This window comes from Maniola jurtina, chromosome 17 (genome assembly GCF_905333055.1).
Source record: "Maniola jurtina chromosome 17, ilManJurt1.1, whole genome shotgun sequence".
Lineage (NCBI taxonomy): Eukaryota > Metazoa > Arthropoda > Insecta > Lepidoptera > Nymphalidae > Maniola > Maniola jurtina.
The window spans coordinates 3,651,689-3,670,172 of NC_060045.1; the positions used below are offsets into that span (position 1 = coordinate 3,651,689).

Below are 18,484 nucleotides of genomic sequence, written 5' to 3' on the forward strand. Positions count from 1 at the left end.
AAAAAAACTAAAACCACGCAGACGAAGTCGCGGGCATCGTCTAGTTAGTAATATTTTATGAATGATTGAGCAGAAGGATATCAAATTCAGGAAATAAAATCAAACTACAGAATTGTAGATACACTTTATTTTGAATACAATCGCAAATCATAAACAAGAAAAGGTTCTAAATAAAAGATTTAAAAAAAATTGGCTCTACAAAGATTCAAGACTAGCTTTCAGTTGTTCCATGGATTGGTAGGCAATGTTGCCAGTGATGCCCTCAGGGCTTATTGGGTCTTCTCGGCGCAGTATGCGAGCCGCTTCGGACAAACATTGTATGGGCTCCTGCAGACGATCCTTCAGCTTGTCTTGGGTGATGAGACCGGCGCTAAACTCGCTCCTTGCCAGGTACATTAGCGGAGCGTGGAGTTCGTATAGCATCATTCCTGTGAACAAATAGGTAATACTTAAGTTGATAAGTCATGGGGCACCCGACAGAAGCAAAACCATGTTAAAGACCGCAGACTTCTTATAAGTTTTTCTGTGATCTATACGTAAAGCACTACCATTTTCTGTATTTTTCAAAACTGTAGGCTCACTTTTGGAGACGAGGGGGCGAATGGTCAGTTTCACCTATGTTATTTCTTAAATAACTTAAAAACTTATTTATTTTAAAATGATAAAAATGTATATATGAGACCCTCACAACAAGCCCTTTCATTTGATATGTCACATGGTACACTTTGCAAAACTTTTTATTTAAATTGTCTGCTTTGCCCCCCAAAAACGACTCCCATATTCAGAATTCATTTATTTATGTTACACGTCGTGTTTGGGTTATAGAAGTTCATAATATGCGTACCAAGTAGATCCGGAGTAAATTGGCTGTAGCACACAGACAGACAGACACACACGAGATACTCGGTTCCGTACGAAACGTTCAGACGTACGAAACTCTAAAAGAATCAAGCCTTGCCTCGCATTCTGCTGTCTCCCGGCGATATGACATCGAGGGTCTTCAGCACCAACCGGCAGAACTCCGCTTTCCGTTCCAGCACGAGGTCCGGCAACTCGTCAATGCTGTACTCCTCCACGCGCCCGTACAGTTGCGCCAATGCGTGCTTTATGGACAGCAATATGGCGTGACTCGGATGAAACACGGATTTGTACTGAAATTAAATAGCACCATAACTTTTTTCTGCATCATTTGATATCGATAAATAGATCTAAAATCTAGCTAGGATAGCCAGCTCTTGATCTTGAAGTTGTGTGTCGTTTACGGCAATAAGCACTCAAATTGTTCGAGTATACCTTGTGTTGAAAGCTACGGTTGAAAAGGCAACATGACGTCATGATAAGTTCAACATGGTGGATGTGATAAAAAATTCTTCTTGAAAACTAAATTGAAATAAATCTATCTATCATGTAGAGAATCCGAAAACGTACAGTTTTTATATAAATATATTATGAACCATTCGTCGTTGGTAGCAATCTGTTAGTTTGTAGTTACTTTTATAAGAATAGGCATCGTAAAGGATCTAGGAGAATAGAGATTTTTTGGGGACTTCCATACGCCGCCGCGGTGTGATGGTTGCTTATGCACTCCTTACTTCAGCTGTAATAGCTTTACGCTCATTTTCCATTGTGACCTGCCAGTAAATAAATAATCTAACTCATCAAGGCTATCCTGGCTTCAAACTGCACGCCACTAGCAGCCTGTACCAAACGGTGTCCTGCGATTCTGCGTCTTTCTAGTAAGAAGGCGCCATTCATGTACTGACCTCCACCCCTATGGGCAATCCTAAGATCTATTGGTTCCTCAAACTATGCGATCGTGACAGATTAAACTCTTAAACTTTGAGGGTAGCTTGAAGCTTCGTACCTTGTGGAGCGTGGCCTCCCGCATCTCTATCGCCTGTGGGCCGGGCTCCAGCGCGTCCAGCTGGTCCAGCTCGGCCTGCACCACACCTAACATCTTGCGCATCGCAGCGCCGGATGTCTTGAACTCACATTTCTTGTCCGTACAGTTCCAGGATGCATCGCTATCTGTTTATGTGAATATCTTTTTACTATAAGTGTAAGTAAAGGTACTATGTAAAATGGTTCAAAAAGTCAAGGAATTCAAAAACAACTGAATGTGATTATGTCATCTGCGATCTTCCAATGCCGGCTTGATCCAGGCAGCTTGGGCTGCTAAGCTCGCATTTTAATAGACCTCATACAAAAAAATAAAAGGCTGGATATGTTTTAGGGTTCCGTACCCGAAAGGTGCCAATGGGACCCTATTACACAGCCTCCACAGTCCGTCCGTCTGTCAACGGGCTATATCTCGTGAACCATCCATAGGACCGGCATAATAGAGAGTTGAAATTTTCACAAAATGTCGTATATTTTTACTGCCGCTATAACAACAAATACCTAGGTGCTAAAAATCTCAAAATAACCATTATGAAAAAAAGTGTTATTTCCTGTGCGATGGTATGGAACTCCGCGGTGTCCAACTCGCATTTAACCGATTTTTTTTCAATAATTTACTACAAATAATATGATATGGACTTTGGTAAGAATTGTTTCCGATGGTTGATGATAGAAGGTTTAACTGTGGAACATCATTTTATGTACCAATCCTGCACTTACCCAAAGGATTGCTTGAAAGTATAACCCCATTGTCACATTTGGTACACTTGAGAGTGCTCAAATGAGTGCCGAGTTCAGTGGGGTCGGCGCATCGTGGACAGTCGCAACAGAAGAACTTTGACTCCAAGAGGTGTTCCCGACGCACGATGGTAGGGGACAACACGTGAGTGTAGCTCATGTGTAGAAGTTCGCCAGTCTTGATGGGGATTGCTGCTCGTATTTGCACCCTGTAAAAACATTAGGTAGGAGAGTTTAGAAAATTTTGGCAAGCAATTTAGGTAATATAGGTCAAATAAGTAGGTTTCGATCTTGCCGCCCTACTTATCTCTATAATGAATAGTGATCACTCAAAAATTTTCTTAATTTCTAATCGCGGATGTTCGCAAGTGACGATGTAGCATATAAGTTGGAAGCGGGCTAACTTGAAAGGGTGTGGCAGTTTAATTAAACTCATAGTACCTCAAATCGGTTTTTACACGGTTTAAAATAGTACTTAGAATGCTTGCTAAATCGCTTGAGCGTCTGCCTTTGCCTATAGAGTAGTAACTGACTATCGCTTAGTAACTAACTAGGCTACTACCAGACCGAACAGGGACAATATAACTGTCCATATTGCTGCCGGGAATCCGACCTGGGCTGGGACCTCCCATTTATAGACCACAATGTCAACATGCACCAGAAATTTCGTCAAACTTACTGGTAATCGTTCTGAAAGATGCTATGAACGATGTTAGGGACGCAGCTGTGGGCTGCGATGGCAAGGCGAGGATAGACTGCGCGTATACTGAAACCACCTCGCGAAGGGATTTCCACAGCATTCACCTAAGTTAAAAATAAAGTAAATTTTAAGCTATTACCAAACTGTGTACCAGCACAGATTTAATGCTGCTCCTTGAGAAGAATTAGGTAAATGTTTGTGTTACCTAAAAATAGCTGAAGTTTCTCTGATCTCCGAATATACAACATGCTTTTGGCTTCATCTCTGAACAATCTAGAGTGGCTTCTGTCTGAAATCATTTGTTCCATGTTTTCGCTGAGAAACCAATAATTTGTGTCAAAGACATATAGCGGCATCGATGTAAGTAAAATAATATGACTATCATTAGCAGCCATAATTTTCTAACCTATCACCGTAAACAATTGTTTCTGGCGTCTTTGACCGCGTTTCTTTGCCAAAATTTTAACTTTGCTTTCACAACTAGGTATTTTACCGTCTGCATTTTTAAATAGAGTCTATATCTAGAGCCCTACAGAAAATGTTGCAACCGAAACACTTCAGCTTCAAGAATCTCAAATGGAGAATTAAACAATGACATAGTGGAACGTCGTCACTGAACGCTTGCAGCGACGCGGCAGTAGCGCAACTCCGCAGTGACGTGCTTCATATCATCATCATCATCATCTTAAACCATCGCCGGCCCATCAGGTACTAAGCGTTAGTCTCCCTTCTAAGAGTAGAATGAGAAGATACAGGGTGTACCCAGAACACTTGCATAAACGAAGACAGCTAATAAGTAGGTACTGACGATTGCTCATAATATATTGTACCACAAAAAATGACGAAAAAAGTATTTAAAAACTCCTGTAGGTACCTACTTATTTTTTAAAAGTTCACAATATTATTGCAAATAAAACATTTGACTGACGCTAGAAGTCAACGAACGTTCCGTAAATAGGGCACCCGAAGTCAATGCCGCGTCGTAGGTGGGGTCATTGACCCGAGTTTTGTACGCTATACAATTCGGATTTAAAAATATTTAGTGATTGGCATTGGATTGTGTTAGGTGTTTTCCTCCGTCGTTAAAACAGGGACAGATAGACTCTTTACCGAAGTTTAATATTTGTTTTTATTACAATTTCAAAGAGTCGTGACTTGCGTCAGGCTTCATTTACACGAGAGTTTTTTTAACGTCCGTTAAAAAAGCGTCTAAATAGAACAAATGTATTCTCAAGTATCTTTTTACGTGTATACATATACTTGGGAATATATTTGTTCTATTTAACATTATTTAACAGACGTTAAAAAGCTCTCGTGTAAATGAGGCCTTAGTGTTGCGTTCTGACTTTTTGATACCGCGCGATGCTGTGGTCACGCGTTGGCGGACGAGGGCATTCCCTACCTCCAAAATCCCACAGATCTGTGTCAACAATTCCCTAGAGCACCGATCTCCCAGTTTGCAGCGGTCTATCAGGTAGTTGACGATGTTGTTCTGGTCAGCCTCCCAAGCAGGTCGCTTCTTTCGCTCCTCCGTGTGAGTTTCCATTATTGCTACATCTCGATTCCATCTTTCCGGGTCCTTCTCTTTGGCTAGGAACAATCTGTTGAGATTAACATAGTTAGATAAACGTTACTGGTTTTATCATCATCATCATCATCATCATCATCATCATCAACCCATCGCCGGCTCACTACTAAGCACGGATCTTCTCTCAGAATGAGAAGTGTTTGGCCATATTCCACCACGTTGGTCAACTGCGAATTGGTAGACTTCAAACACCCTTGGAAACATTATGGAGAGCTCATAGGCATGCAGGTGTCCTCACGATGTTTTCCTTCACCGCTAAGCAGGGACAGATAAAGATAACTAGGAATAATTTGCTAATTTGCATTACATATATATATATATATATAGATCCCAGGATGTACGTCGTGAGTTCCAGCTATATCATTCACTTCAAAGCCCTTAGCCCTTCAAAAACTACGGAGCCTAACTTTTAAAAGTTTTCCAGTTTGATATGAGTTTCAAAAGTGAGTAGAGGTAGGTATTCCGAATTCGAATACCCGGGTAAAACAAATCTAGGTACTTATTATATTGAAGTTACCTCAAAGGAGTAATACAATCAAGTTGAGGGGAACTGGCAGTCCAATCGTCTACTGGCTGAAAGCGCACTTTAATAGCTTGCGAGAACACGTCACATTCAGGCAAGTGGTGCGGAGACTTCTCACACTCGCTGCCGCAAATCGGCCAGCCGCATCGCGAGCACAGTGTGCTCTCCACGGGACAGTAACAGCCCAAGCACAGTGGTGGAGTATCTTTAGTGCAAAACGGAAATCTCGTATTATTGATCGTTTGCTGTAATAATTAGGGTTCCGTACCTCAAAAGGAAAAACGGAACCCTAATAGGATCGCTTTTTGTCTGTCTGTCCGTCTATCCGTCTGTGGTGTTTGTCAAGAAACCTATATAGGGTAGTTCCCGTTGACCTAGAATCATGAAATTTGGTAGGTAGGTAGATCTTATAGCACAAGTACAGGAATAAATCTGAAAACTGCGAATTTGTGGTTACATCATTCAAAAAAAAAATGTGTTTCAATTTTCAAAATAAGAAAACTATAAAGGGCTTTACCTGTACATCCTAAAACAGATTTTTATTTATTTTTATGTACAACAGTTTTTGATTTATCGTGCAAAATGTTGGAAAAAATACCCGAGTACGGAACCCTCAGTGCGCGAGTCTGCCTCGCACTTGGCCGGTTTTTTTTTTAAAGGCATGAATCTACATTAGGCACTCGTACTTAACACTCGGCAAATTAATAAGTTTCTTGTTGAGGTAGGCTAGCAATCTAATTCCGCGACTTCCAAATCGTTTTGATATGTATTGCATGATTTATTTTTACTCACACAGAATTGAGGCCATGCATCAGGAAATTCCATTTTCCTTTTCGCTATATTATAACAGTAAATATAGAACCTGCACATTCCTTAGGGGTTAATTAATACTTGCCTGGTTTTGGGCCTACGGCGATTGGTGTATCTGTAAAAATTAATTCGCCACAATCCAAATCTTTGTTAGCGACCAAATAACGACCGTATTTTTCATTTTTTAATATATCATAGTTGCACACGTCGGCCATTCTCGTCAATTAAGTTATTTGTTTTACAATAAACATAGAAATAAATTGTTTGCACTATCGTTGTGGGATGCCAGACGAAGATTGAAGACTGAAATGTCTTTAGCCTTAGATCGTCCTAAAATAAGCGGATGAGCGTTCGAGAAATGCCAGCCGAATACTCGAGAAAGCTACCTATACTTAGGTAACTAAGTATACCTACCTAAATATTGTGCTATTTTTGATTAAAAATAAACAAAGTTTTGTTTCTTACTGTATTTTACTTTTACATACGTTCGCACAACTTTTTAAGCAATTGGTCTAAAACTCTCCTACCATATCAATGGAAATGTCTTGAGTTTATTTAAAGAGCTTTACCAAGAAATTATTTTTTCTAAAATTGAGCAATTTTCTAGGGGACATGCGGAGAACCGATGGTGTACGACCCGTACCTATTCAATACGCATATTGTACCAGCACCATCACACCATCACTCTATCAATAGGTAGAGTAAATATGTAAGTGGTAAATAATATTGGCCATTAGTTAGGTTCTAAGCGCAGTAATAGGCTATCGCAAATCTTGTGTGATCAAAATATCAAGATAATAATAATTAAGTATGCAGGTACAGATGCAAAAATCAAAATGTTTAGTACTAGAGGATGCCCGCGTGGATTTCGGGTTTTTAATCCCGTAGGAACTCTTTGATTTTCCGGCATCTTTCCTAGTCTGTACCGACTTCATCAAAATCGGTTCAGCGGTTGGGCCGTGAAAACGTAGCAGACAGACAGATGAACACACACACTTTCGCATTTATAATATTAAGTATGGATTATCTGGTATTAGCAGATTAACATTTAGGATGCAATGTGTGCAGCAAAATCTAGGTATCAATTATATTTTTTAAGATCTGTGTTTACATTCGATTTAAGGCATTATGAAGTGATTCAAAAACACATGGTAAGTAGAAGCCATATAGATTTTAACATTCAAAATTTTTGGTAATCTAGACTCGATCGAATCTAAATGATGTGTTATTAAATTATTATTTCCTATATGTTTTTTCTTAATTATGTCAATTTTTAAGAATGTATTGACTAGTGTGTTCAATATCGACGATCTTTTAAATTGGTTTACACTTCCCACAGTGGATGCTGCAGTTTTCAAGGAAACAGTGCCATGTCGTCGTTCCGTAAGTACCTAACTACCTACCTATACATACTTTTATCAATTGATTTTAAATATAGCTAGATATATCTCCCTATAATCACTACTCATATTATAAATTCGAAAGTGGTTTGTTTGTTGGCGCAGAACTATACAGGGTTACTGGTAATATGTCGGCAATCTGTTAAGGGGGTGTAGGCGAAGTAATTTGCAACCAAATGACCCCTAATGACCCCTAGGCAAATGTCAACCATTTTCGAGTAATTTGACCTTTTGTGTTTTTTAGAAGAATTTGAGGTATGCAACTTTGAAAATTTATAAAAAAAAACCAATGCATGATTTTTTTTTATTTTTATTATTATTTGCTTGCTAACACTTCAATACATAATAATCAATCATAAAATGATACATATCTTTAATAGTTTTTAAATCACAGCTACAAATCTGTACAAGTTTCATAATTTACACCAGGTGGTCTGACAAAAATGGTCGATTTATGTAAAAAATTACTAAGGAACTTTATCGGCAGAACACATGAAAAACATGTACAACTTCTCAGCTATCCAACGAGATACAATATGGTACCAGAAATTAGAAATTGGCCGAAAAAAATGCAATTATTGTGAAAAAAATGAAATCGTCTTAAGAATACGAAATAATATCTCAACGTCGAATTTTATGGTAATATTCTTATTTCTTATTTAGGATGAGTAATGAGTTATAATTAATCTTACAATTCATTTTCGAAGTATAAAACTCTAAAAATAACACTCTAAAAATAATGAGAGTTCCAAGAATGACATTTTTAATCCTTTGTATGAACACGTGCACCAATCAGCGCTCTCCGATAAGAAGAGCTTAAAAACATTATCTAGTGACTGGATAGAAAAAACAAAGGCATAAATAGCTAGATTTGCCTAACATTTTTCAGAGAATAGGATAATAATTAAAGCACTGGCAAGTACAATAACATTAGGTGAAGGGTGGGATCCTTAACTTATTTAATTGTATTGTATTTATAAATTCTTAGACTTAAAAGATAAGACATTTAAAATGTTTCATAATTTTTGCAAAACTGCAAAAATTTACAGTTTGCTTGTGCCACTCGTACTGTACAGATCATCTCTACCTAAGTTGGTACCTACATCATTGTGAATTTGGAAGTGAATTGACCAGGCTTTTTCTTATGGACTGTTTCTGGCATACTCTGTGATTTGGCTTGTGATTGGACTCTGATTTATTGCTCTCCCGACAATTTGGCGCGTCAAAAGGACTAATGGCTGCAGAAAGAACCCAGTACTCCAATGAGGAATACGCCAATATCCTTTTTTGTTATGGATATTGTGACGGCAATGCTTTGGCCGCTCGCCGTGAATATCTTCGCCGATTTCCTCCTCAGAGGAGGCCCAATTCCTTGGCCAGCAAGATGTCCAGACCTGACACCTATGGACTATTATGTCTGGGGACATATGAAGAGCCTAGTGTACGATGTCTCACCAGTGCCATCAGTCGAAGAATTGAAAATTAGAATAATAAATGCAGCTAATTCAATAAGAACCAATTTGACAAGTAATGTAGTAAAATCTCAATTAAGAAAAAGAATGCGCCTGTGCATAAGAAATAGAGGGTCACATTTTGAAAATGAACTTTAGAATTTAGTTTTAATGGCTTAGTGTAACTTATCTACGTAATTATTTTAAACTTCCTAAACGATTATTGTAATTTTTGATTGCAGACGATTTCGTCTTTTTAACAATAATTGTATTTTTTTTCGGCCATTTTCTGATTTCTGGTACCATATTGTATCTCGTTGGGTAGCTGAGAAGTTGTACATGTTTTTCATGTGTTCTGCCGATAAAGTTCTTCAGTAATTTTTTACATAAATCGACCATTTTTGTCAGACCACCTGGTGTAAATTATGAAACTTGTACAGATTTGTAGCTGTGATTTGAAAACTATTAAAGATAAGTGTCATTTTATGGTTGATTATTATGTATTGAAGTGTTAGCAAGCAAATAATAATAATAATAAAAAAAATCATGCATTGGTTTTTTTTTTATAAATTTTCAAAGTTGCATACCTCAAATTCTTCTAAAAAACACAAAAAGTCAAATTACTCGAAAATGGTTGACATTTGCCTAGGGGTCATAAGGGGTCATTTGATTGCAAATTACTTCGCCCACACCCCCTTAACGGATTGCCGACATATTACCAGTAACCCTGTATAATAGTACTTGTTGTTAGTTTATTGGTTTGTCACGTCGCAAAGGAGCAACGGATCGACGTTATTTTTTGCATGGGTAAACCGGATAGTTAAAAACCAGGAGAGTGACATAGGCTACTTTTTATCTCGGCAAATCAAAGAGTTCCCACGAGGTTTTTAAAAACCTAAAGGACGAGGACGTGGCGGGTATCAGCTAGTTAATCTGTAACGTAAGATGTAAAACAGGGGTGATAGCTTAGCTAGTGGTTTTAAGACGGGGGTTCCCAGGCGCGGATCCAGACCTCAAAAAAGGTTGTGGGCACAGCAACCCGAAAATCAGTCAAGTGCGAGTCGGAGTATGAATCCGCTCATGATCGCCAGCGCATTCCTACAAAGGAGGTGTTTACAAAGTATATGGCGTCCTGAGTCCTGACCAAGATTTTGTGCAGTAGGTACATTAAATGCAGCCGTGGAACGAACACTAGCTAGTAAATTAATAAACCTGTAAAATGTTAGTTTTTTCACTCACAAAAATTACAAAAGTACCTAAATGTGCTATTGTTTGCACATCACAGCTGTATACATTCAAGAGTTCTCCATAATGTTCTCAAAGGTTTGTGAAGTCTGACAATCCGCACTTGATAGGAGAGTCGTGCTCCGTAGTGAGCTGACGATGGGTTGATATGATGATGATGCTGTTAAGATGTGGTGTCAGTTAGGGATCTAAGTAAGTACATAGCGAAGTAGCGTTTTAAGTACTAGGTCAATATATTGGGCTTTTTTGCCATTTTATTAGGGTAGTTAATCACGTCTCCTTTTTTGCCCACCAGGATGGGTCTCTAGGTGAAATGATAGTCTGTAAAGATGAATTGGGTCGAAGAATTGATTGTCCTTGTGAAGATGACGACGAAGACAGAGAATTCCAAGAAGAACACTTTTCATCCCAAAAATTATTATGTTGTCCGGTAAGTTTAATAATTTGAAATTACTTACCTAATAGATATAGTTTTAGAAACTTGTGAAGCAAAAAACAGCGAAAATAAAATAGTAAGTTTTTTTTTGACAGACAATTTGAAAATATTGGTAAGACGTGTTTGGTTTGAAACTTCGCGGGAACGATCTGTTTTCCGTCTGCGGTGATGAATTTATCTTCTTTATTGATTATTTTTTCACTTGAGTATTGACTAAGGAATATTTATTTATTTAAAGATTATTTCAAGTAAAATATGTGTTAAAAATTACTTAATTAATTAGAGAGTGATATTATTTTGTTGCTGTATTGATAAAACTTGGGTTTATGCGCATGAAGTTGCTGCATCAATTATCGGTCAAGTTGAGTCTTAATTATATTGTATAACTTTCTTGAGTTACATAAAATATTTTATCAACGTTGTTTAAAACATTTATATTTAAAATATTATTAATTGAATATTTTAACTCGTAATTCATTGTAATTATTCATTTTGTGATTTTAAAAGATTGTTGCAAATTTTGTCAATAACGTTATATCCGGTGTGCGAACGCCCTCTTTCTGACATTTTCGCAAATTTGATTTGTCTTGTGGTGCGGTGCACAGAGTACATTGGTATACTAGGTGAAGTTACTGCCAAGAATTCTCTGAATTCTACATATCTTATTTCGTTAAGTGCAACAATATAAGCTAAAGTGAGTATTTAAGCTTTCATATTTGTCACAGGTTTCATTTTAAAAAGTTGTAAAATTCTTATTAGGTTAGCAAAATAATTGTTCACTAGCCGGAGAACTATCTACGTCACACACGTGATTTATTTATTATTTTAGTCTAAATACGCAATATAAAGACAATAGAGATGTTATTTATAATGTCTAATTCATGTCGTAGTTGTTTTACGGCCAAAACTTGCATAATTAAAAGATTTTTTGCGATGTTATGGGGACCTCGTTAGCATATGATTATAGCCTCTGGAAACTTATTTTAGGCCATTTTGACAAAGGTCAAGTTTACGGTCATCTTAAATAAACGATTTTAGGTCGTAAGGTTAAAGAAATTTAAAGTGCTCAGTACAGTAAGGATTTGCATAATGGCTGTTATAATCCTTGCATGTGTTATGTAACCCTGTTAGTCTAATGTGGCTTTTAAATAGAATAATGTGAATTTGTTGACCCTGACACAGCTGGCACTGACTGTTTGTTCTGCCACTCGAGAGTCGAGTTTCGGAAAATTGGGGGATGAACAGGTTTACAGGTTTATTTGAAACATTTCAATTTTTAAGAGTTCAATGCCCTCTGACGCTCGTAATAGTTGAACGAGCTTCGCACATCGCAGTCGCGATGTCTTATTAGTTTAGCAATTTACATGAGTTCTGAACATTTTGTATGAACTAAACGTAAGGTATTTTTCAGGAAATGGCTCCCCCATACTATGCTGATCTGGGAAAGAAGTCCAGTGATGTTTTCTCAAAGGGTTACCATTTTGGAGTGTTCAAACTCGATCTGAAGACCAAGAGTGAGTCAGGTGTTGAGTTCAGCAGTGGCATCACCTCTAACCAAGAAAGTGGAAAGGTAGAGTAGAATATCATTTTTATACATATAATATACTCTAATATTCAAACAGAAATATGATTATGAAATGATTATGAAATTTTACCATAACATGTCAGTTTTGTTTACTTTGTGTTTAAAAACATACTCTTTTATATCTACTTTTGATTTTCGGGAGCTTTCCGAGTTTTCCTGGTATTTTCACCAGGGAAAATGTAAAAGAAACAACTTAGATATTGAGGCATCTTTAATAATGAAAATAATAATCACGCGACACACTGTCACCACTTGCTGGAGGCACAAAACCCTGACATGCATTTCAAAGAAATCTTAACAGGACAGATGGACGAGCCATAACTATCTTTATCTAATTAGTATTATTTGTAAGAAGCTTAGTTAATTTTTAGTATACATATTTATATGTTTTGTTCCATACTTTTGCCTCTCTTTATATCTCTTATACTATGCTTATACTAGAGAAGTAATTGGTATATAGCGATAAGGCCACCCCAATAATTCATTGTACTAATAGCAAGTCACTTTTTCTCAACCTGTTTTATGTTAATCCATACTAATAAATGCGAAACTCAATCTATCTGTCTGACCTTTTCATGGCCCATGCTCTCAGCCAATTTCAAATAAATTAATGTACACAAGGGATTAAAAAAAATCTATGTAAATGAAGTCACGGACATCATCTGGTTCCTTAAAAAGTAATGTACTGTACCCAGCAGGTAAGATAGCATAGCATACTTAAAAAAAGGGATTTCAGCGTCATACATCATAGTAATGTATACTGTACTGACTGACTGTGTCACATTTATGATTAAGATAACACATTTTGTCAGTTTTAATGACAGAGACAATGCTCTATGAAACAGTTATCTCTTTCCAAAGTTCAATGTGCAATCTTTCCTGCCAGATACTGTACAGCACTCTCTACGTAACTGTTACAATGTACATATGAATTGTTCTTATTATAGGCACAATAGATTGCTAGTAGTAAACACTAAAAGGTCTATTTGCACGTATACAAGCCTTGACATAAAAACCTACTTCAGTCAGAAAATCCATATTTATGTTGTTATACAGGTTTTCGGCAGCCTTTCATCGAAATATGCGGTAAAAGACTACGGTCTGACGTTCACAGAGAAGTGGAACACAGACAACACCCTTGCCACAGACATCACCATCCAGGATAAGATTGCCGCTGGACTCAAGGTCACGCTTGAGGGCACTTTTGCACCACAGACCGGGTAAATAATAACTTCTATACCAAATACCTTTGTAACACCCGCTATCACAAAATATATAATATGTGTTATCATTAAAGATCTTAAATAACCACATATGACATAATCCAGTAAAAAAATCTCTAGAAATGTAGAAAGAAGCTTTTCTTTAAATTTTTTAGGTAAGAGTTTTTGCTTCGAGTGATCCACTTTTGTATTCATTAATTCTCTTTGGAAATTTTTTGTAATCATTTAAGGATTCATTTCTCATACTCATTACAAATTAGCTGAATTCCAAGAAAGACCTCAGTTCCAAATGTGACAAGTCTGGTCACACTTTGTGACATTGTCTTGATATCATTGATTGTATAAGTATGTTTCATTACAAGGGTTTTCAAATAAATATTGTTGATTTCATGTACTTTGCAGAAGCAAGACTGGTAAACTCAAGACATCATTTGCAAATGAAACAGTAGCCGTCAACACTAACTTAGACCTTGACCTGGCGGGACCTATTGTGGATGTAGCGGCGGTGTTGAAGTACCAGGGCTGGCTGGCCGGAGCACACACACAGTTTGACACACAGAAGGCAAAGTTCGCCAAGAACAACTTTGCCTTTGGCTACCAGACCAATGACTTTGCCCTCCACACCAATGTGTAAGTACCTTTGAACTAAATTTTTTCATCATCATTCATTCATTTTAACCCATTCTAAGGTTGAGGCAATTGGCGGAAATTAGCAAACAATCCGATGGTTGGTTTAGGACTGCCTTTGTTCATAGAAACTCATTAAGATACATTATAATATGTGCTTATAGGTTATTATACAGATATTGCTTATATGGTATATTATTTCATAGGTAGAAAAACACAATTCCTCCTTTTTTGAAAGTTGGTTAAAAAATAGCCTATGTTACTCCTTGGTTAATCCTCTACTTGTCTTTGAAAGTCCCGTCAAAATAGGTTCAGCCGTTCCGAAGATTAGCCCATTCTAACTGACAGACAGACACAAAAATTTTAAAAACGTGTGATTCAGTTATGGTACTGATCAAATAACCATATGAGCTTAATATGAGGTAGTTATTACGAAATTAGTAATTACAGACAGACACTTCAATTTTATTTATTATTATTATTAGTATAGATTTTCATTACTTTGATACCATTTGCTTCAGTCTTTCACGCAGACGAATTAGCTTACAAAATGATCAAGTTAAAATATGTCATTATATTTTGCACATATATTTTCAATGCTAGCTTGTTCCTCCAAAATTAAACGGTTTTTTAATAATTTCAATAAACGTTTCACTCTGAGTCTCTACAGGGATTTTCAAATAAACAAATATCATAATCACTAGCCTTGTGTATAATATTATATCCTGTGAATAAAAATCGTTTCAGAAGTATTGATACTTTGGGTATTTTCCCGTGTTTCCCGTCCTTAAGCATAACTAGCATACTTGCAAAAAAAATCTATCTTGCATTTTGGATAGTACTAATATGATGTGTATATTCAGACCTAGCAGGTATAATCAAAAAGTCAGGTTTCTCAACTTTAATATTATTTAACAATGGTAATACGAATTTTATTCCATTACAAGTGTAAATTAAAAATTTATAACACCCCCGACAAGTGAAGGTTACAGTAACTAGAAAAGAACTTATAACTTTCAAACGGCTGAACCGATTTTCTTAGATTATAGCTAAGAACACTCTCGATCAAGCCACCTTTCAAACAAAAAAACGAAATTAAAATCGGTTCATTAGTTTAGGAGCTACGATGCCACAGACAGATACACAGAAACACAGATACACACGTCAAACTTATAACACCCTTCTTTTTGGGTCGGGGGTTAATTTATTCAGTGTTAAAATGCAATTTTCTAAGTCAATATGAGCTCCGTACAAAGAGAGAAAATCTAGATGTAAAATTCCATTAGCCATACAGATAAACAATCAAATACTAAGAACTCATGCGGTAATTGTATACCACTTGGAGCAGTTAGTGTTAAATAAACAGAGCCTTTCCCTTGAATTTGACCTCACACACCTTTGATTAGAATATGGCTGTGGGTGTATTGTTACATTAATATTGTTTTACAAACTGCTGATATGCTGGCTCCTGTATCTAATAAAAATTATTCTTAGAAACACATTGAGATACATTTGTGCTTATAGGCTATTATATGGATATTGCTTATATGGTTAGATCACACTGTACAGCATCGCTGGACCACTACTGAGCACAGGTCTCTTCGCAGAATAAGAAGGGTTTAACAATAGACTCCATTGTGATAAATCTTAGTATTTATTCTAATACTAGCTGATGCCCGCGACTTCGTCTGCGTGGATTTACGTTTTTCAAAATCCCGCGGGAACTCTTTGATTTTCCGGAATAAAAAGGAGCCTATGTGTTAATCCAGGGTATAACCTATCTCCATTCCAAATTTCAGCCAAATCCGTCCAGTAGTTTTTGCGTGATTGAGTAACAAACATCCAAACATCCACACTTCACATATATAATATTGGTAGGATTAGGTTTAGGATGAATCAATTAACTTGTTAGTACTTAAAAACTAGCCTCATTAATCTCCCATTCTGCGAATTTAAAATCTGTACCCTTGTATGTGAAACTTGACACATTGCATATTATTCACTGAACTGTGAATGTATTGATTGAATGTTAGTTGTTACACAATATAGTTGACGTTTCACTATATAGATTGGTAGAGATGAATTTAAAGCCTGCCTATATTTACAAAGTACTAATCATAATCAGTAATCTGAGCTGATGCGGCAACGGGCAGGGCACATAGTTCGAAAAACCGATAGTTATAGGGATCCCAAGGTGCTGGAATGGCGACCTCGCACGGGAAAGCGCAGTGTTAGAAGACCCCCCACTAGGTGTCCAGACAACATTGCAGCAGGAAGCCGCTGGATTCAGGCGGCGCAGGACTGTGGCATGTGGAAGTGTCTACAAGAGACGTATGTCCAGCTGCTGCACATCTATCAGTTGACAATGATGATGATTATATATGAATGTTTGTCTACCCAACAGTGACAACGGCAAGGAGTTCGGTGGCTCCATCTACCAGAAGGTGTCGGACAAGCTGGAGTGCGGCGTGAGCATGAAGTGGACGTCGGGCTCGGCGGACACGCTATTCGGCGTGGGCGCCAAGTTCGCGCTGGACGACGACGCGTCGCTGCACGCCAAGCTCAACAACAAGTCGCTCGTCGGCCTGGGCTACCAGCAGAAGCTGCGTCCAGGTAATTATACCATTTTACCTAGTTTACAACGAATTGAACGTCCGAAGCATGCTTTTGACGTTTCAAAAGTATTTGTAAAAGTGTAATTGTGTAAAAATATTTTGAATTTTACATGCAAGGTAGCGCTGTAAAATAATTTTGAATCATCACTACAGAGCAGATCTCCTCCTGCTGTCTTATTTCTAAAAAGCGGTCAATTACAAAAGTATTTATTGAATTATCACCTAAAACTCCAAACTAAGTAAAAATCTTGACCCTACTTCACATTCTTTGTAAAATGTCAGTTTTACAAAATGTGCATGTTTCTTGGATATCTATTTTAGATTTCTATTTTATCACACTTGATAACAATCAAATCTTCACATAAAATCATAATCTCATGTTATCTCCGCTTGTCTTAGCATGATTTATAGCAAATTGATCTTTCAATGGATGGTTTGAGCTGAAATTTGACATGCAGACCATTATGACAGACATTGGCTCAAAAAGAATTTTTGAAAATACCCCTTAGGCAGTAAAATACTGCGTTGAAATTTTTGCAGTCTACATGGACGAACTCACTGCCATAAGCTAGTTTTCAACAAAGTTTTACCCTGTCAAATATAAACTTAATTTTTTCCAGGCGTTACCTTGACCCTGTCCGCGGCCATCGACGGGCAGAACTTCAACGCCGGCGGCCACAAAGTGGGCGTCGCCCTAGAGCTCGAGCCCTAGGCATTTACTTAGTCGCCGGCTTATAGATATGTAGATAATATATAACACCACATTAACTGTTATATTGTGAAAGCGTATGTATCACATAAAATCATACTTTCCAAGTGTCTCTTACTATGCAGTATTTTGTCCGTCTAACGCGACCTTAATTCTTTTAACGTGACTTGTTCGGTGCAAATGCACCTATTAAGCGCAGTTCACTGTTCTGGGTTATTTTAAAAATACCCCCATTTGACAAAATAAAAATCGATGACTTGACTTGCAAACTTGGCTAAGCCAGTACAAGTATTTTTTAGAACATAAAGATGAAACTGAAAAGTTAGTTTAAGAAAATAGTTATAGCCAGGAAATGAGTCACAGAAAGTTAGTCATTAATTTCTGGGAACATTTTGGGGGTATTTTCCAAATCACTTTCCATCAGGTGTGATTGTTGTCAAGCGCTTACCTATAGTGAATAAAAAAAAAAAAAACTTTTTAAATATAAAATAACAGGAAGCAGCGCTTTTCTTAATCGTAACGTTGCCTTGTACATGTTCGAAGCACGCGCGCCTGTCACCATTTGTTGCGACTTTTATTTAAACAACTAATTTACTACCTATCCGTATCATCTTGTAAATAATACACCTACGGTGTGTATACTATTGATTGATTGAGAATTAAATGAATAGTCTGTTGGAATCAATATCATATTTTTTGTTTCATTGTGATAACAACCCCTATTACGATTTATCCTTTCCTTATCCTATATCACGTATTCCTTCCTTGTCCCATTGAATAGTTTAGTGCTAATAACTATCTACCTTTGCAAAATTCATGCTTTTATAGTATCTTTATTTTATTCTCTTCGTAAGATTGTGAAAATAAACTTTTTTTTAAATATTGTTCGTATTAATTTTTTAAAAATGCGAAAGTGGATGTTTGATGCTGTATAA

General features: G+C 37.0%; 2 protein-coding genes across 4 annotated transcripts; one reads left to right on the top strand and one right to left on the bottom strand.

The window, feature by feature from the left end:
* Positions 1-109: 109 nt before the first annotated feature.
* LOC123873850 (SET domain-containing protein SmydA-8) lies at positions 110-6,616 on the bottom strand. Of its 2 annotated transcripts, XM_045918939.1 has the most exons (9): positions 6,506-6,615; positions 6,344-6,475; positions 5,443-5,653; positions 4,740-4,938; positions 3,317-3,441; positions 2,620-2,846; positions 1,865-2,028; positions 959-1,151; positions 110-428 (listed from the first exon to the last, which is right to left on the bottom strand). In XM_045918939.1, the coding sequence occupies exons 2-9, from the start codon at positions 6,471-6,473 to the stop codon at positions 196-198; spliced, it is 1,482 nt and encodes a 493-aa protein (XP_045774895.1). In that variant the 5' UTR covers positions 6,474-6,475; positions 6,506-6,615; the 3' UTR covers positions 110-195. The 2 variants fall into 2 exon arrangements, with proteins under 2 accessions (XP_045774895.1, XP_045774894.1); XM_045918938.1 differs by having other exon boundaries at positions 6,344-6,616.
* Positions 6,617-7,473: 857 nt separating this feature from the next.
* LOC123873857 (voltage-dependent anion-selective channel-like) lies at positions 7,474-18,241 on the top strand. 2 transcript variants are annotated; one of them, XM_045918950.1, is made up of 8 exons: positions 7,474-7,641; positions 10,650-10,784; positions 12,202-12,360; positions 13,432-13,595; positions 14,001-14,228; positions 16,630-16,838; positions 17,461-17,973; positions 18,045-18,241. In XM_045918950.1, the coding sequence occupies exons 1-7, from the start codon at positions 7,522-7,524 to the stop codon at positions 17,550-17,552; spliced, it is 1,107 nt and encodes a 368-aa protein (XP_045774906.1). In that variant the 5' UTR covers positions 7,474-7,521; the 3' UTR covers positions 17,553-17,973; positions 18,045-18,241. The 2 variants fall into 2 exon arrangements, with proteins under 2 accessions (XP_045774906.1, XP_045774908.1); XM_045918952.1 differs by lacking the exons at positions 7,474-7,641; positions 10,650-10,784 and adding an exon at positions 11,316-11,484.
* The last annotated feature ends 243 nt before the right edge of the window (positions 18,242-18,484 follow it).

Bases quoted from the DNA above. Each gene is read 5' to 3' on its own strand.
- LOC123873850 (XM_045918938.1), bottom strand. From the start codon at position 6,473: ATGGCCGACGTGTGCAACTATGATATATTAAAAAATGAAAAATACGGT. The intron at 3,442-4,739 runs GTAGGGAATGCC...TTTTTAACTTAG, and splicing joins AGATCTGTGGGATTTTGGAG to GTGAATGCTGTGGAAATCCC. The intron at 2,029-2,619 runs GTAAGTGCAGGA...TCACATAAACAG, and splicing joins ACTTTCAAGCAATCCTTTGG to ATAGCGATGCATCCTGGAAC.
- LOC123873857 (XM_045918950.1), top strand. From the start codon at position 7,522: ATGTCAATTTTTAAGAATGTATTGACTAGTGTGTTCAATATCGACGAT. The intron at 7,642-10,649 runs GTAAGTACCTAA...TTTGCCCACCAG, and splicing joins CAGTGCCATGTCGTCGTTCC to GATGGGTCTCTAGGTGAAAT. The intron at 13,596-14,000 runs GTAAATAATAAC...TGTACTTTGCAG, and splicing joins ACTTTTGCACCACAGACCGG to AAGCAAGACTGGTAAACTCA.